Source organism: Corapipo altera, unplaced genomic scaffold (genome assembly GCF_003945725.1).
Source record: "Corapipo altera isolate COAL_440 unplaced genomic scaffold, ASM394572v1 181b, whole genome shotgun sequence".
NCBI classification, from domain to species: domain Eukaryota; kingdom Metazoa; phylum Chordata; class Aves; order Passeriformes; family Pipridae; genus Corapipo; species Corapipo altera.
In genome coordinates this window covers 1,150,630-1,168,657 of record NW_020884963.1, presented here as the reverse complement: position 1 = coordinate 1,168,657, position 18,028 = coordinate 1,150,630, and the positions used below count along the sequence as shown (strand labels likewise).

General features: G+C 45.1%; 1 protein-coding gene across 6 annotated transcripts in view; it reads left to right on the top strand.

Annotated features, from left to right (window-relative positions):
* Nucleotides 1-18,028, top strand: part of COL26A1 (collagen type XXVI alpha 1 chain) — a 181,391-nt gene that overhangs the window by 108,101 nt on the left and 55,262 nt on the right. For 3 of the 6 annotated variants that reach the window (XM_027664461.1, XM_027664462.1, XM_027664460.1), the window contains one exon: nt 17,132-17,230. The exons of 1 other annotated variant lie outside the window; for it this stretch is intronic. In XM_027664461.1, coding sequence (XP_027520262.1) covers nt 17,132-17,230 — 99 coding nt within the window. The remainder of the gene's footprint in view (nt 1-17,131; nt 17,231-18,028) is intronic. 2 more of the 6 variants (XM_027664458.1, XM_027664457.1) reach the window with 1 other exon arrangement.

Genomic DNA, 18,028 nt, shown 5'->3' with positions numbered 1-18,028 from the left:
TCTTAAAAATCCATAAGGAAAAAAAAAAACGAAAACAACCCCCAACCATTAATTTATATTTAGAAGCTGACTTTTCTTTTTGAATCTCTTTCTGGCTCAGCCAAACTCAGAGCCCAGGCTGACAGCTGTGAGTTTGTACCATCGATTTCCATGGACATGTTCCTCAGATAATTACCTGAGGGACCAGGTCTCAAACCTCAGCGTGTGGCCCACGGCCAAGGCGATGGAGATCTGGCACTGTGTGGGAAGAAGGGTCAGTGCAAATCAAACAAGAGCCCCATTCCCACGTGAGAAGGAAATAAAACCTCCACGTGCAGGCATGTGGAGAAGCTTCTCATTAGCCCCCTTAACTTAAACATAACCAAGCAGGAAAAATAATGCTGGCAGGAAAATGCAACTGTGTTTATTGGCCATTCAGTGCCCAGCAGGTCTCAAACCCTTTGCATTGCCTTTTTCATTAATGCTGCACTGGAAACCCCCTCTGCCTGTTCTTTTTAAGAGCTGAAAATCTTCTGTGTGCTGGAGGCATGAATAAAAGTTCATAGCAAAGAACATAAAAAGGAAAAGTTAACATGCATGGCTGTGAGCAACTTGGGTGGAAAGCTGAAAGCTCCTCACACAGTCAGTGCACAAAAAGGTTCCTCCAGACAGACTGATGTGACACACTCACTGCCTTTGAGCATGAAGAGACACCATGGGGACCAGCTGGGGCTTCAGTGTCTCACCTTCAGGTGCCTGAATTAGGGCAGGTAAATCCTCCACTTCAGTGTAGGCAGGGACTTCTGTGTAGCAGACAGGGGGGCTTCAGAGGGAATTGTCTGTCCGTGGGGAACAGGATGTATCAGGATGTGCCATCATGTCCTGCCAAGCTGGCAAAATCCAAACTGTCAGGGATGGCTCCAAAGGCCCTGGGGTGCTGGGCATGTTCTCTTTGTCCAAGACATCCATCCCATTGTCTGATTCCCTTTTCTACCAGCAAAAGCAAAGGGGTAAACCAGTTTCCACAACAAAATTGTTTCAGAAGCTCATTCAACAAGTGACTCCTGTGGTCTCAGCTGTCACTCTGTCCAGAAATCGCTGCCTTTGCTGTGTGTGGAATGGCTCTTTGCCAGGATGGGGACCTGCAGGTGTGGTCAGCGAGCTGTGCTTGTGTTTGATGGGCTGCAGGAGAACAGAGCTCCCGAGGCCCAGCTTGTGGAGATACTCACCACACACTGTCACTTGTTCCACCCTGGAAAATCACAGACCCCAAACTTGGTGAGACGTCCTGCGAGCCAGCCACGAATCCACCGGGGAAGTGGAAGTCAGGAATTCTTCCCATGTAAAAGTCCAGCGTGATCATGGCTATATTTAGGCATTTAAACCCCAGTGCACTGAGTGCCCCCAGTGTAACAGAGCAAAAGGAGTGTGAGGAAGTAGCAAAGTATTTGTCCCACACAAAGACTAAATATCCATTATCAACAATCTCTTTGGCTTGCTTCCTCTGTTGTTTCTTTCCCTCTGGAGATTTGGCAATTGGATTGATTTGCTGCCTGACTCACTGTCTTAGATTGAGATACTGAGAATTGCTGACAGTCTTAATAAAATTAGTGTTAGGGAGGATGTTTGAACATTTGCCTTTGACGTTTTTAAGGGAGAGAGCTGACATTTAGTCTAAATTAAAAAGTTACTAAATTGCCTTTGTTTTTTCCCCTGACAAAAGTCTTAGTAGTTTTCATCTGAAAGCTTAGTCCAGAATTAGGAATTTTGGATTGCAAGTTTTGGTCTTTCTTTTTGCCGAGAACCTCTGCATAGTCAAGAAAGCACTAGATATTTGACAGAGTTTTTGGGAGAAATATTTTCATAAAACTGGAAGATAAATGTACAAATGTCTCTCGGTGTTGTTTTATGATAGTGAGGATTGTTTTTTCTATCTTAGGTGACACAGAGGTCAAACTGAAATAATGGTCTTAATATCAAACTCTAAGGACAGGCAATGATCTAGTTTTTATTTTTCAAGAATGGTTTGCATCATTACTTTTACATGCAGTTGCCTGGTCTTTAGGATTTGTGATTAACTTTTACTCCCTGTGGGAAATGACTGAATTCAGGAGACATTTATTTCATGTTGTAACTGCTCTTTGTCTGCACACTCCTGCACTCTGGTCTATCCCCAGGTAACAGCAGCAAGCTGGACTTGGGTTAGCTCTGGTCTGCAAGAGGATTGCTTTCCAGTGGCTGTAGGCAGTTTTCAGTAGCCCTTAAAGGTTTTCATTCAAGTGTTTGTTATTTTAAGCTCTTTGCCTAACAAGTGGAGCTGCCTGATGTCACTGTGAGTCTTCTTTAATGTTCCCTTTCCATAACCCTTGCAGCAAAGCATCAGAGCTGCTGCTACCAGTCAGTGTCCACAGAAAGGGTGGAATCATGTGAAAGGTGTTCCAGGTGTCACCACTCATTTGAAAGTTGTGTCCTTCCAAAAGATGGGGCTAATAACTGCACTTTAAGGAAGTGCAGCTCTCCTGGAGCCAGTGCACTGCTGGTCACCTCCCTGCCCTGTCTGTCTCCCTGCCTGTCTCATCCCTCAACTGGTGGGAATATAAGTTTCTGAGGTTGAAACTGGCATTACTTTGTGCCTGTGTCACTTTGGGGCCATCCCTGCTGGCTGTGTGCTGTTATCAGCAGAACTAGTTGCTCTTCAGTGGATTTTTGGGAGGGGAATGGAACAGAAAGGCTGTGCCAGTCACAGCTGTCCATGTGTGCGGTCGAATTCCTGCTGCCTTCAATGGAGGGTGAATGCCAGAATCTACAACTTTTCCTGCTCCCCTATAGGCAGCATTGCTTGTTCTGTCCCACAAAAGGTTGCTATTCTCTTTTTCCCTTTCTCTGGCTGTGAGAAGTATAAACTATTTTAGTGCAGAGATTTTGGAAGGTTTTCTCCCTCTTCCCCATTTCCTGAAAAGCTTTCATACGGAGTGAGACACTCATAAGCTTTTCCGAGATAAGAACTTAATTTATTTACGCTTCATTGTTCCAGGCATGGCTACAGATTGGTTTGGAAGTTTGCTGTTCCAACTTTAACAGGTCACTGCATGGAAAGGAGCAGCTGGATTCTCCTCCAGAGCAGCCGTCAGCTGTTGGAAATCTCTTGATACTTCCCTGGCTTCTCCAGATTCAGCATTAACTTCTCCTTCCTGTAACAGGAATTTAATGCTACGTGCTGTAGACTCTTCAGCTAGAAAAAGGAGGGAAGCACAGGAAGGGAATACGGTGTCCATAGCAGATGCTGGTGGGGCTGGCAGAGGCCACAGCATGGCTCTGACTCCTTTTCACCTTCAAAAGGTCAAAGTGTAAGAGAAAAACCCTCTCCAACTGCAGCTCATCACAATCTTCCTGCAAGTAATTTCTGTGGCAAGTAGGCAACGAGTTCAAACCCAAGAAATGCAAACTCTTCTGTGTGATTTTACATTGCTTTTCCTTCCCACCTCTTCCCCTCTCAAGAGGTGCCTCCCATGTTGTGTAGGCCAGTGTTCCAGGTGCAGAGCTGGGGTCTGGAGGTACAGCCCCATTTCTCATCTCACACTGACTGCATGGCAGCAGAATTCTGCTGACTTGAGGGAAGTTAGTCCCAATTTACGCAGACAGAGTGACCCATTTGTTAAATGTGCACGATGACATGTGTAGGAGGTGCAGTGCAGCCAAGGAACTCTGCCATGAGAACAGAGTTTCACTGCTGCTTGACTTTCTTCAGAATACAATGACGAAAACTTCATACTGCATTAAGTAGTACTTAATTAATGTAAGCCACGAGAGAGAGAAATTCAAGCGACTTGCTCCTTTGAGCTGGATGTTTTACTGAGAACTGAGCCAGAGTGACATAACTGGTGACTTTTTTGAGAAGTTGAGCTGTTGGTCTCCTCTCCTTCTCAACTTGATACAGAGATTCATCCTTCAACACCAGCTAAAAAATGTTGAAAGCAGGTTTTCTGCTTGATCTTTCACAATCTTTCTATCAGCGCTTCTTGCTGTGAACTTTCTGCTGTAATTTGTCAGTCCTGAATGTCTCAAAAGTTCCTGTGAGACAGGAACTGCACATGCAGGAGTGTCCCAAGGCAAATAGGGCTGTAGGCACCGACAACTTACAGTATTTAACCTCTGCAAGGATTTAACTGATGGGCATTTTGCAAATAGTCACAATCAATAGAATATTTTCATGTGACTAAATCTGATCATGGGAAGAGAATAAAGTGAGAAGGGGAAAGAACAGGGGAAACACCATACAGTTACCATTGCTGGTTATCAGAGCTTGGAATTTATGTCCTGTGAAAAACATGGGGAAATAACTGAGAGTCAGGAGGGAAGAGTTACTGGCCATGACATCATTAACTCAGTTAATACAAAACTTTATATGCTCACAAGGACAGACTTGTCTGTTGAGCTAATGGTAAAAGGGGGTGGATTCTACCTGCTGTAAATTGATGTGGTTCCACTTTGACATGTCAAAATATTCTCTGGCCTTTTGTGTGGTTTTGTCCAGACCAGGGATCCTCAGTTCTGTGAGGTGTGACCTTTTCCTCTTAGCCTTTCATCTTAAGAGGGTATAAAATTTGTTGCTAGACGTGGAGGTTGCAAGGATTTTGGTGAAACTCAAGATGAAGTTCCCAGATCCTTTTGATGCATCGTTTACTGTTTTCAGGCACTTTGTCTCTCCCCTTTATTCTGAACTCAGAGCTATTCATTAAAAGGGAAGAAAGAAAAAGCAGTTTCCTCTAGTTACGATAGTTAATCACATTTAGAAGATCCACAGATGGAGCCCCCTGAATGGCCTGTTGAATCTGAGACTCAGCTCTCTCTGGAGGATATTAGAGTCTCATCGTTCACACATCCAGCTCCCGTAATGACGACTGGGATTATTAGAGCAAATCCCCTTGTGCACCAGTGAATCCAAACTCATGTGGTTCTCTTGCCTGTGCATTTAGACTCCAATTCACAAAACAAAACAGCTGGATTAGTACAGGCAGGGCCAAGTCATCTGGGGGAGGGGTATGTTAACTTTTGTGAGCAAAGCGATCATGGCTCGGGAGCATTTCATGATTTGTCTGAATGTGGAGTTGTCTCAGACTGTGTGGGGGAAGGTCATCACAAAAATGCTCTGAATAATGACTGGTTTTAATGTTTAGGTCAGTGGTCTTGTGTGATGTGTGACTTTATGGTACAGCTTTCCTTCTGAAATTTTTCCCAGTGTGTTCACAAGATCCCATGTCCCGGCCAGTGCTAATCGTAATCACTCGTTAATTGGAAAATGATGAGGGAAATGGGTAGCCCACTATAGAATGAGATATATTCCATGGACATCTGGTGTTATATGCCTCTAGTGTGAAATAAGAAAGCAATTGTTGTGTCCCCAGGGAACTGTAACCCTGCCAGTAAAGTTTTTCATTCAGGGGGTGTAGTGGGAAGGGTTCCTTCTCTTTGGAAAAGCATGGACAGCACTGGTATTGAGGCAAGGGATTCTCCTACATGTGCTGTGAGTGAGAGCTGAGCACACATAAGTGGAGAAATCTGTCCCATCCAAACATAGGATAGTGGCTGGGCAGGTATTTCAGCCAGTGAATAACCAAAATATCAACCAACCTTCAGGGATTAACCATATGTCATTTACCCTCCTGTAAGCAGAATGAGAATTCCATATGCATTCCCATCCCATGATTTTGAGTTAATCTTCCACTGGCGTGTGATTTTTGAGGAGCTATAGATTGAATCCAGGCACACCAGCCAAGCCTAATTTCCAATTTATTTTATTTTATTTTTTATTTGTTTGTGAGTTTTTAATATTCTTTTTCCTTTCAAATTCCTTCAATACCAAAGGGCAAACAGATTCTTGGGCACTAATTTAAAATACTGCTACTAATAACAACAACCTAACATTTGCTGTTTGTGAAAAGCTGAGAATCAGCAATGATGAAAGATGAAACTGCCCCAAGTTTCTTGGCAAAAGTGACGGAGGCAAATATTTCAGAGGTCATTTCAATTTTGAAATTTGCTTCCTTGGAGATTGTGCTGTGGTAACAATTTGCCTTCTAGATGTTATCAGTGAAGCACTGGAATTGCATAGTAACTGAAATGAAAGAATTTTAGGATGTGGAGTCTGGCTGTTGAAGATATCCCTGTGCTGCTGTTCTCATTAGCCTTGCTGGTCTTACAGGCAGTTGTTGCACAGTCCAGGTCCTGCATCTCTCACTCAACATCTTACAGTGCAAGCTCAAAATGATTTGGTTGTCCCTATTCACTGATATAACATGCTTGACTCTTGTCCTATTTGTTATCTGTTGGCCTTTCAATAAGTTTTTGTGGGTTTATTTTTTAAAAAGCAAACATAACCCCAACCTTGCTTGTGCACTAATTGACTTTGCAAGTGAAATAGTGCTCTCTTATTTAACAGCAGTGCTTCAGGAGCACTGAGACACCACTCAGAGCAGGGCTCTCTATGAGCATTAAACAAACCCACAGCCACAGCAGGACCTGCCAAGTGGCAGCTTCTGCAGTCCTTAACATTCCCCTTTTTTTTTGCATGGGAATAATGGAGACCCTGAAGAAGTGCTGCACTGATAGATTTGGTGAGATGTGTCTTATGTAAGAAAAAATTACAGCTGAAAACTGTTGTTTCCCAGCCTGATTTGTTCTCTCTGCAGCAGGGCTGCCCAGCAGGTGTTTCTGAGATCAGCTGAGGATCTCCCTCGAGGCCTGATTATTTTTGCTGTGCTTTGTTGGGTGACTCCTCCCAAACGTCCTTGTCCCTGGCACCGGGGGCCACCTTCACTGATGGCCCAAAAGCCTGAGAGAGTGGGATACAATGTGGAATGAGGGATCTGTGATGTGATGAGAGCTGGTGCTGCTGTTCCAGGCTCTGGCTGGGACTGGAGGGGACCTGCGTGTTTGAAGGCAGCCCTGGGTTCTGGAGAGCTGGTTTTAATGGGGTTGTGCTCTGCCTGATTGCTTCCCCAGCTTCTGTGCAATCCATTTCTTTTTCACGCCAAAACCAGCTTGCAAAGCCTTTGACTCTGCTCTGGCTCAAGGGCAGTAATGTAGGAAAACAAATGTCTTCTTTTAGCTTTCCTGTGCACCTTTTGATACAATCCTGATTTTAACGTTGCACAGTTCTCGTGGAGCATAAAACTCACGTTGTTTTTGGTTGTTAGCTGAGTTCAGCAATTCCAACTCTGTCCAGTGTTTCTAGGCTTGGATTCTGACCTGTAGGCTTACTGGGTGAGTAGGGAGGCTGTACCCAAGCACTGGTAGGACATTTATTTGTCCTTTTTCACTTGCTGCTGACTTGGATCTTGCTGCTGGGGAGCAGCATCATGAGAACAGCTCTTGGTGTGTTGTGCTCTTGCAGTTGATGCCTCTCCTTGGGGTATCTTCTGCTTCAGGGATAAGGAATTGAAATCTCTTTTCACTGGGAAAAGAGGGCTTGTGTGGAAGCTTTACCCTTTTGTAAGAGGCCATGAAAGGAGATGACTGCAGGGTGACCTGATCTAGAAGTCATCGAGTACCTACTCTGATCTCCAGCTCAGAAATGAAGTGCCTGTTTCTCTGAGCAGATGAAAATACCGCAAGGAACAGTCAGATTTCTAAGAAGTTTCAACACCTACTTGCAGTGTTTCTTTCCTTATCTGCCTCCAGCAGTTGGAGGTCATGTGGAACACCTTTTTTTCATGGAATTGAGCCGCAGATTGAAAAACCTGCTGCAGTAGATTGTGAGCAGGTTTCTGTTTTGACTTTTCAATTTATATCACTGAAGACAAATTTTATTAGTAAAATCTTGGGCAACTCAGCAGTGGATTTTTAGGCTCTGACTGGGTGCCTGGAGCAGCATTTCTTTGAACTGTCTTTGAGAGGAACTGCAGCTGTATAAATGGATGAAGACTGTGGAAAGAAACTATAAATATGGCTTTATTAAGGTGGGTTTTTAAATCAAAGTGACTTTTTGAAATATTTTAATGAACCTTAAAAACTATTTTGCAGTTCTTTCCAACAGTTATGTTACTTTTCAGCAATGGGAGAGGAGGGGCATGTTAGTGAGGGAACTGTGGCCTTTGCAGTGGATGGGGCAGTGCCTTTTCCATGGACTCTTTAACCTTGGCTGGACAAAACAACTTAAAATGGCCAGGGGCTAGACCAGCATGCTGCTTCTGCTACTAATCTTCATGGTGTAACTGGGCTACACAGGGCTAGACAGATACCATTGGGTGGTGTTGGGGGTCAGGGAGTGAGGAATTTGGGGGCATTTGAGGCATTTCCTCTTGCCCTGCAGCTCTTTAAATGGGCAGTGGTGGATTGTGCTTTACCAGGAATGTGACAAACTCACTCAATATATGTTTTCCTTGCTAGAAGTAAATTGAAAACAACGATTTAGCACATGAAAAATGTGCAAGCGCAGCTTGATGATGGTTTAGTGCCTCATATTCCCCTCGTGTTCTTGTCACGGGGAGTTTAGGATCTTTGCTTAAGTGCACGTGGCAAGTATGTGAAGTCCACAAGCCAACTGGTACTTTGTGTTGGCTGTCCTGGGAGTTAATCCTGGGCTCAGTGAGCACCACTGAACTCTTGTCCTTAGCAGTGGGAGCCAGTGAAACTGTAGAAGAAACTGGGGCTTTACATCAGAAAAGACACGTCCATTCCAGCTTAAACACACACCTCCACATCTCCATGGCTCCAAAACTGGCTCCAGTGAAATCCAGAGAGGGTTAGTCTGAAACAGAGAGTGGAGCAAGGGGTAGGTGGAGGGATATGGGTGGGCATTGGAAACTCTGGGCTAAACCACTGGCACTTCTGTCTTGCTTATTCTCCACTGTAATGCCGTGTCTGTGAGAACACTGGGCAAGGTTCTTCACTGAAGGCCAAGGCCATACCATGAAGGAAATCATTCAGAAGGCTTCACAGTAGTAGTAAAGAGTGTAAAAGTAGCTGTGATGGAAGTGTTTTCTTCTGGGCACAGACATGAGGGTGTGTGCACATGTACACAGCATCTGTGTAAATGGCTGTGTAACAGAAAAGGCACTGGAGTGCATCATCCAGAGGTGGTCTGAGCTGGGAGTTCCACTCAGCAGAGCCTGATGAAAAGAGGCTTTGTAGGAACTACAGTGCTCTGTTTGGGGAGGCAGAGGTGTTCCAGATACACTGTACCATCATGGTCAGAAATGCCTTTGTTTTTGGCACAAGGGTAACCACCTCTTTTTTTATTCAAGTGTCACATTTTACCCGCTTGCATTTTCCTGCTTGTATGTTTTGGCTTTGGCCCAGGCCCTCGGGCTGTGTGTGCTCATCTGGTTTTGATAAAACATTGAACTTAGACAATACATCTTCTTGGACATTTCTTCCTGTTAGATTCAAGTGTGATACAAAGCAACCAGTACTTGATCAGTAGCAGATACTGTTTTTATCAAGCATTGTTGGATGTTCATTAGCCATGAAAGGACTGTAGAGAAAACTTGCCACAGCACACACCAGTACAGGTAGGTGCTTCCTCTTCTGAGCCCTTCTTTTAGCCACTTCAGAGAAGCCCCAGGCTGGATGTTGGATGCTCTTTTAAAGTCCATATTCACCTACTAGGCTACAACATTTAAATTATTCAGCTGGTGTTTATCTTGCTTCTTTTACAGCCTTGTTAGTCTGCTAAGAGAGATAAAATGCTCCTGAGATATTGAACAGTGGCAGGTGAATGGGAGTAGCAACCTCATTAAAAATCATCTACTTATCCTGATATTTAGGTAGCATTTAATGACATGAGAATTTGCAGTGCAGTAAAATACTGGGCAAAAAGCTGAGTAAAAATAGCATTTCTCCTGGTCTACCCAAGGAGTTTGTGTGACCTCTGATAAAATTGTGAGTCTGTCAGCCTCTGTAATATTCTTAATATCCTTTATATATGCAAGGAAAGGATGTACCACATCCTTGTTTATGAGACAGTGATCTAAAACATGAGGAAAAGTGTTCATCTCACTCAAGTTCATCTGCCTACCTGTGCATCTAGCACTCATCTCTACCAGTCATCCAGGCTCCCCTGGTGGAGTAGGAAGAGGGAGAAAGAGGGATGTCTCCAGAGGGCTGAGCATCCCTGCCTGATTTGTGTGCCTGGCAAATCCACCAGATGTGGCAGTGTCACCACATGGTGTTAGTGATGCTGAGTGAGCTTGGAATGGCTGCTGTGTCCCTGTGTTTGCACCATTCCTTGAGGAGCAATTGCCTTAAATCCTGGTTCCTGGGTAGTTCTGCCTGTAGCCTGGTGTGCTGGGCTGAACACAGGGATTACTGTGATCCCTGCTGTTATCTCAGGACATGAGCCTGCCCACAGCCCTCCTGTGACACTTATTTTCAGTGCCCAGCTCTCAGCTCTTCCAGCAGGACTGGTTTGTGAGACGGGCGATGGGGGAAACTCCAGCAGACGCTGCAGTGAAGTTGTTCCGTGTGCTGTTGGAAAGCCTGAGGGAGATAAAAGCTCCTCAGCCTTACCCAGCACTGCTGTCAGAGGTCTCAGCCTGACCTCAGGCTCTGACAGACGTGTTTATCCAGCGTGAGGGAGGCTGCAGGCACCGCTTTGTTCTCAGCTGTTTTATCTCTTCGTGTCTCATCTCCCTTCCTCCGGCCAGGGCACTGAGATGAAAGTTGAGTGCACCCCTCTGCAAACTTCCTGATAGATCCAATTAAAATACCTCATTCTTGTAGCACATGGGAGGGTTGAGCCATTGAACCTATTCTGCTGCAGGGTTACGATCCTGGAGCTTTTTTAATGTCTTGTTTCTGGGATTATGGGTATTCAAACCTGAGATTGAACACTTTGGCTTTTATGGGAAAGGCTGGTAGAACTTAACATGATATTTGGTTTTCAGCAGATTTTTGCTCGACATGGAACTGAGTCTTGCCATCTTAAATACTATACTCAAATAAATAAATGTGGTAGAATCCCATTTAATTTGTGTGAGTTACACTCCCTAAAATCCTCTAGGCTATTTGAACAGATTACAAGCCAAAACCCAGAGTTTACCCCTAAGTTTCCAGCTGTGCAAATCCATCCTTAGATATTAAAAAGACTAAGTTTCATTATATATTTTCTGTCTCCTGTATCTGGACCAATTTGCTGTAACAATCAAAGATCTGGTTCTCAGAGTGTTGTAACCAACAAGTGTTTTTTTTAATCATATCTTAATCCTCAGAGGCAAGAGATAACTCTCAGAGCTCACTAGTTTTTTTCTGTGACACTGAAACACATGATAGACCCCCACTAAACCTGTCTCCAGGTCTTGGGATTAGAAGGCAGCTGACAATGCTCATTAATGATACACAGGATGAGGGGGAAATCCTGCTTACACTCCCTGTATTGATTGTTCCAATGATTGCAATGTGATTTTATTTTTACCTGTGGATAGGCACATGTGGACATGGCACAAGAAGAAATACATAGCAGAGGTTCCATTTTTTTTTGAAGTGTCTCTCATCTAAGCCATCTCCCATTTAAAAAATGAAGTTGCTTTTACAGGAACCATACAAAACCCTTGTCAAGACTTCTATGAAATACTGTTGTGTCCTAATAATAACTCCTAGCTGAAAAATCTTGGCATCCTGCAGTTTAGGAAAGGGTTTTAAAATTCACCTTCAGTTTTTGGGCAACAGGCAAAACATGTGGCTCTGTTTAGGAGCTATTTTCGTTAAGGCCTGACAATACAGGATGATAAAATACAGCTGCATTGTTTAAACTTTCAATTTAATTTCTGGTTTGTGTCCAAGTTGTTTCATCAATATGGCGCCATTCATTTCAAAACAAAGCCCTTGGAAGGGTCTCCATTACCCCACCATTGATCAAGAGGGTGTTAAAATGTGGAGCCTAATTATGTTCCTGGCCTGCTTGGAATTCCAAAATTGGATTTTTATAACTGTCAAATTTGCAATCAGGGTAACTTTCCATGACAATTAGTCAGAATTATTAAGGCTTTTGTTGCCAGGGAGTTATAACTAATGGCGTTGGTTCACTTTTCAAGGCTCAGTAAGTGTCAAAGGCAACATTTATCTTACAGAAGAGCCATTTCACTCCAACATTGTCTATACTGAACTGCACCCGAACCTCTACTACTGTTACAGTCATTTTTATCAACCCTCCAGGGCTGAGTTGTGGCCACAACCTCTACTGAAAGCTCTGCAGACAGAATTATCCTCTGGGTCCTGCCTTGTTGCAAGATGGGACTCGAGAATTGTGACATGAGAAAGTTCATCCCTGAGTGTTTCACTCCAGCTCAGCTTGGTGAGGGCTGGTACTCAAAAGGCTGTTGATTTTCGTCAATTATTGCTTTGAATCTTTCAAATGAGCCAAACAGAAACATCTGTGCAACCTGTCTGAGGAATTCTCTCTCCTCCCAGCCTGACTGACACCTTACTCACAGTTGATGTGTGTGTAATATTGAGTAGATGCTGAACTAGAGGCATTTGCCTAGGTAGGAAATCCTTCTTGATGTAGCTTTACAAACTTTAAAAAAAAAATGCTGAAGGGGAAAAAACCCCACAACGAGTTGCAACAACAGGCAAAACCAAATCCAAAGACAAATTAAAGCTGAGATATCTACCCTATGCTGCCTTTTTCCCTGTATTGACCAGTATTTAGCAGACATGTGGTACTTTGGCCCAAACGCTGATGCACAAGGGTGTTTGCTCACAGGAGAGCAAACACTGACAGAAAAGCCTTCCTTGCCTCCTGTGCAACACCCGTTTTGGAGGCACCTGGTGCCTTCATCTTTGCATCAGTTAAATGAACCACTTCCCAGGGGCAGTTAAAATCACCCTCTCCATGTTCCTGCTCTTCCTCCCACCCCACACTGCCCGTTCTGTTCCACTGACTCAAGTGTCTCTGCAGCCACAGGGTCTAAGGAACTGATCTCCTTGAAAAATAATCAATTAGTGTGTTCAGATTGGGTTATTTTCAGCTCACTCTTTCCTGTCTGGCAGAGTGTCCATCCATGAGGTGCAGAAAACAAAAGTGGCAACTTAAACCAGTTAAACTTAAGCACTGGTCGAAATGTCACCTCTGGTTTTCCCCAGGCAGCCAGAGCCTGCCTTTTTCTCCAAGAACATCTCTTTTTCTCTTAGAACACCTCTTTTTCTCTTAGAACACCTCTTTTTCTCTTAGAACACCTAGACCCTCTCTGTGTCCACTGACATATATTTACCTGGATTGTCATGGTGATTGTTTTTGACAAAAAGATCTGGAATTCAGCATTATTGATGCAGGGCCCAAGTTGTTCAACCCCCTAATCCTGCAGAATGTTTGCCCGAGAAGAAAGAGGGATTGTAATCAATTTTGCTTAATTAAATCAACCTAAACTAATTGTCAGCTAATAAAATAGTGTTGGTCAGCTCATAAAACAGAAATGAAGATTAAAAGAGCAGTTGCCATGAACAGGTGGTAACTCTGTTTCCAAGTTAGACCACATTACTCTCTGGCACAGAATATCTGAGAATACCTCATATTCGAGTTTTTTTCAAAAAATGTTTATGAAACTTATAAAATATAGAGCTCATTTTATAACCAATTTTCTATCTCACCTGCCAAGAGCAGTGGGGGTTGAGCCAGCACAAGGCGGATGCAGAGTTTTAGGCAGTTGTCCAGAAATGGATTCCCTGCACAGGGCTGTGGAATACATTTCTACCTTTGACTGGCTCTTCTTTTGCAATTCTTGAGATTTAGGTGGGGTTTTCTTGTTGCTATTACAGAAAAAACCCTTGTAAACATGTTTTTAATCTCTTTAATCTTGACCTGACACCGCTGTGCAAAGGGAGAAGCTTCCTATGCACACTGTGGCTGCTGTTTAACTCTAGATGGATCTTGAGTTAGTAACAGGATCCCTCTGAATTTGATCTTTGATATTTATGTTGACTCTGCAGATCTTGCAAAAGGCATCAAACATTTATGTAATTTTAGCTGGAAAGGACTAAACTGGAATCTTTGCTTCTCAAAGTAGAAGCAGAACTTGGTGGTTTGTACTTGCTGTTAATGGTTGAATAATGGAAGAAAATTTATTGCACAGTGGCTACTAGAGTTTTTGGTTAATAGTGCAAAACCCTGTGGTTCTGAGACTTTTGTTATGGCTTGCAGGGAGTGTGGAGGCTCTGTGGTGGTGCAGGGCTTTAGACACTCGTTGCACATCTCATTGACCTGCCATTTTCTGTGAGCCCTTCCCAAAATCTCATCCAGGATGCACTTGGTTGCTCTTATGTGAAGTCCTCAAACCTGGTAAGCCACTGAAAGACTGGATTAATTCTCTTCCACGTCAGCCCTTCTCTTTGAGAGGGTACAATCACAATCACTCTGCTGCACTGACACAGCTCCTTGGGTTCTGGCTGCAGGGACAGTCCCAGTGCCAAGGGGATGCTGCTGGGGAATGCCCCACCTGAGCATTTCAGCTGCACAAGACAAACTGTGCTTCCAGCAGCTTGTCTGGGGACTTGACCTGACTTTAGTCTTTGGTCACACATTGCTTTGGAACCCAGACTTGTTTTTAAAATGTGAGGCTTGACTCTTGTTTCTCTGCACTCCTCTTGCAGCTGATGTGCCCTTCCCTGCCATGGAGGGCAGCTGCTCTGGTCCAAGGGAACCAGTTTTTAGGTTCTTTGAGACTTGCCTTTCTGCTTTCTTTGGGCTGGTGTCTGACCTGGATAACTGAGCTTTACTCTGCCTCCTTTCAGAGGCAAAGGATGAGTTCCCCCAGCTGGCTGTCCAGGGGAGGTGGGGAAGGTGCTAGAGCTGCATCCCAATCCTCACCTGCAATCCTGTGTCTGCTGTAGCAAAGACAGGGAGCAGAGTGGCTTTGGCTTGCTTTCTGTGAAGCAGGACATTACTGTGGCTTGATAGAGACAGAGCTAAAGGAAGAGGTGGGAGAGTTAGAAACCCATCTGACAAGGTCAGGAATGTTGGGATAGAGGTTTCCATGGGAGACCAGGACTCCCCAGTGTGGCTCCTACAGTTTGTTTAGGAGGTTGCAACTGCTGCTGAGACAGAAGCAAAGCTGTTCCTGGCCATGCAGCAGGAAACATGACACAGCTTGGAGCCAGCTGGCAACTGGGGACACCTGCAGGAAAGGCTGCAGCGTGGCCATCACCTTCTCCCTGTGGGATCTCCCAGCAGCCAGCACCGCTGCCTGGCTCCCACTGCCTGGGCTGCTGGGAATAAAAGTGGTGGGAGCAGTGCAGCACATGCTGTGGTTGCTCATCTGTGCAAAGCCATGGTAGGAATTTATGGGAATATCCCCTTGGGTCCCTGATCTGATTTACCATGTCCTTGCTGAATGAGCATTGCTTGAATCCCAAATCTTGGATTAAACTAGATGAAAAGATTCCTCACACTGGCAATCCTGTGAGGGGCTTGGGGGCAAGTCCCTCTGGGACAGAATTTCTTTAAGAAACAGGGAATAAGATAGTGTTGGTGTCCATTCAGGGCAGTTTTCTCTTCATCCACATGTTCCATACTTACAACACTGAGGAAACATTTACTGGGAGTTACACCAGCAGTCAAGTCTCTATTTATTTCCCTCAAAGGATGGGTTTAGGGGGAATGTAACACTGTGACTGTGGGACTGGCCTCAGCTCATTATCACTGCTTGTGTGCTTTAAAGCTTAAGGTGATAGAGAGGAGCTGGAGGAATGTTAAAGCATCACTGCTCCAAAGAAATGTGTGTTCAGTGAGTTTTTGAGGGTGTTAAGGGAATCTAGACCAGATTTGCACTGGTGTAAATGCAGCAGCACTTCCCATTCCTCCCAGTGAAGATGAGTAGGAGGACCATAAGCAAGTCTGCTGCTCAGCTTCCCAGGCATGTGCACAAACCCATCCAGGACCCCAAACTAACAAAAACCATATTCAAAGCAATTATCTGATCTTGTTTGTTTGTTTTTCATGTGATGTTTCCAGACACTGGTGCAACAAACAGGCCCTTGTAAAATCTTGTAACAGTTGTTTGTAGTTAGTATCTTCAAGATGGTTTTATGTGTGCTGATCGTGACTAACATCCATCTCTTCAATGTGATCGTCACCCTCCGGTGCTTGGGGAAGGGGGAAGTTTTTCATACTAAGACAATTATTTTCTCAGCTTGTTCAGCATTTTTTCTTCTTCCTTTTTTACCCTTCTATTCACGAAACACAGATACTGATTTGCTCATGTAGTGTGCTTTCCAGATGAAAGTGCTTTGTGGTTCACAGACTTAAATAATTAGGTCTTCACAGACCTCAGACTGGTTATAAAGGCAGTTGGAGTCGTCATCTCTGGTTTTACACTTGGAAACAGAAAAATCTGTAGAGACAAGTTAACCAACCCAGCTCACAAGCAGAGCTGGGGGCAGACACCCCCTCTGAAGTGTACTGGTTATCCTATGCATTAGGAGGTGCTGCTGTGCCCACACTGCTAAAGGCCTTCCCCCCTTCTTGATTCCCTCTCTTCCTGTCATCACAAACTTGTTTTTTAGAACATGCACCAGCTGCTGGAGAGGTGCTGGGTTCCTCTTCCCGTGGCTCAGCCAAAAAGACAGCAGCTGCTCTCCCTCCTTGAGCCTGGGACCACTTTTTCCCCACAGTGTGCAAAGGAGGCAGTGACTGCTGTTATCCCAAAAAAACGCCCCAGAACCAACCCCAGTCCCTTCTGCACACAACCAGAGTGGATGCTGCAGCCTGTTTTACTCAGTAGGTTTCACAGAACATTCTGAGTTCAAAGGGACCTGAAGGATCCTCAAGTCCAGCTCTTAAGTGAGTGGCCCATGCAGGGATCAATCCCATAACCTGGGTGTTGTTAGCACCACGCTCTGACCATCTGAGCTAATCTCTGCTTTGTCTGTTGTGTTTCTTGGAAGCATCATCTCCAGTGGAGGCAGGGGCTGTTTTACAGGCTCGTTTCAGCACGTGGGAGAGCTGTGTGTGTGCTGTGCATGCCTGGCTTGCCAGGGGTGGGATGGGGGAGATGCTGCCAGGAGCGAGAACGAGCCGAGCGGGGGAACGGAGGCACTTTCAGTCCTCACCAAGTTTTGCTCCTCAAGCTGAGTAAACGTTTTCTGTGCTGAGCCAACGGTGTGCAGGGAGAGGGTTTGCCACATTCCCAGTGATAATTGCCTTGTCTCCCCCCCGCAGGTGCTCCTGGCCGCCAGCACCGTTCCTTTCCCAACCAGGACCGTAAGTGGGCAACAAACACGAACTTCCCGGAAAGGCAGAGCCTGAGAGTGAAGTGGGGTGCACTCCTGGGTGGGGGGCTGTGGCAGCCAGGGATGCCCTTTGCTTGGGGGGAAGAGCTTATGGGAGGGGGTCTGTGAGTCTCTGCCTGCTCTTTGCCTCAGTTTCCCTCAGGTACCTGGAGGGCAGGGAAAAGGGGAGTTGGGAATGGCCGGCTCCCCTCGGGGAATTGCCCAGGCAGTACCTGGTGAGCATCTGGGAAGGGCCATCCTGCTTGTCCTTTTCTAGTTTTCACTTTGTTCACTGTCAGAGGGGGGACACCAGGCTCCACAGACCCTGTCTCTGTCCCAGGGTGCTTGTTGTGCTTGGCTTGTCATTAAAACTCACCCCCTGGTTTTCCCTGACCTGCTCATGCTCCTCATCAGCCTTTGGGGGTGGTGTGTTGAGAAGAGCCAGACCTGGGGTTGGCTGGATGAGGTGAGTGCTCAGAGGGACGTGGCTGTGACCTTGTGTATGATTGCAGGCTCTCCATGAGCAGAGAGGCTCCTCAGCCACTGGCATTGAGCAGCCTGGGGTCTCCTCATCATGTGTCTGTGACACTCATGTTGGTGTCTCTGAACAGCCTCCCCTGAGAAAACCAAAATGGTTTTAAAGGTTGAAAGTGAATGAAGCTTATTTGTTGCTTGCTGGTGGACAAACTATGTGTGTCCAAATTCATGGAGAAAAGTGGCTTGAAAGCTCTCTGCTGCATGTGCAAAAGCCCAAATGAGGTTTTAAGTTCAACCATATATATCCAATGACAGTTAATCAATGAGAAGCAGGAATTCCCATGGGAGTCTTTGTAGCTGATGGCCATGG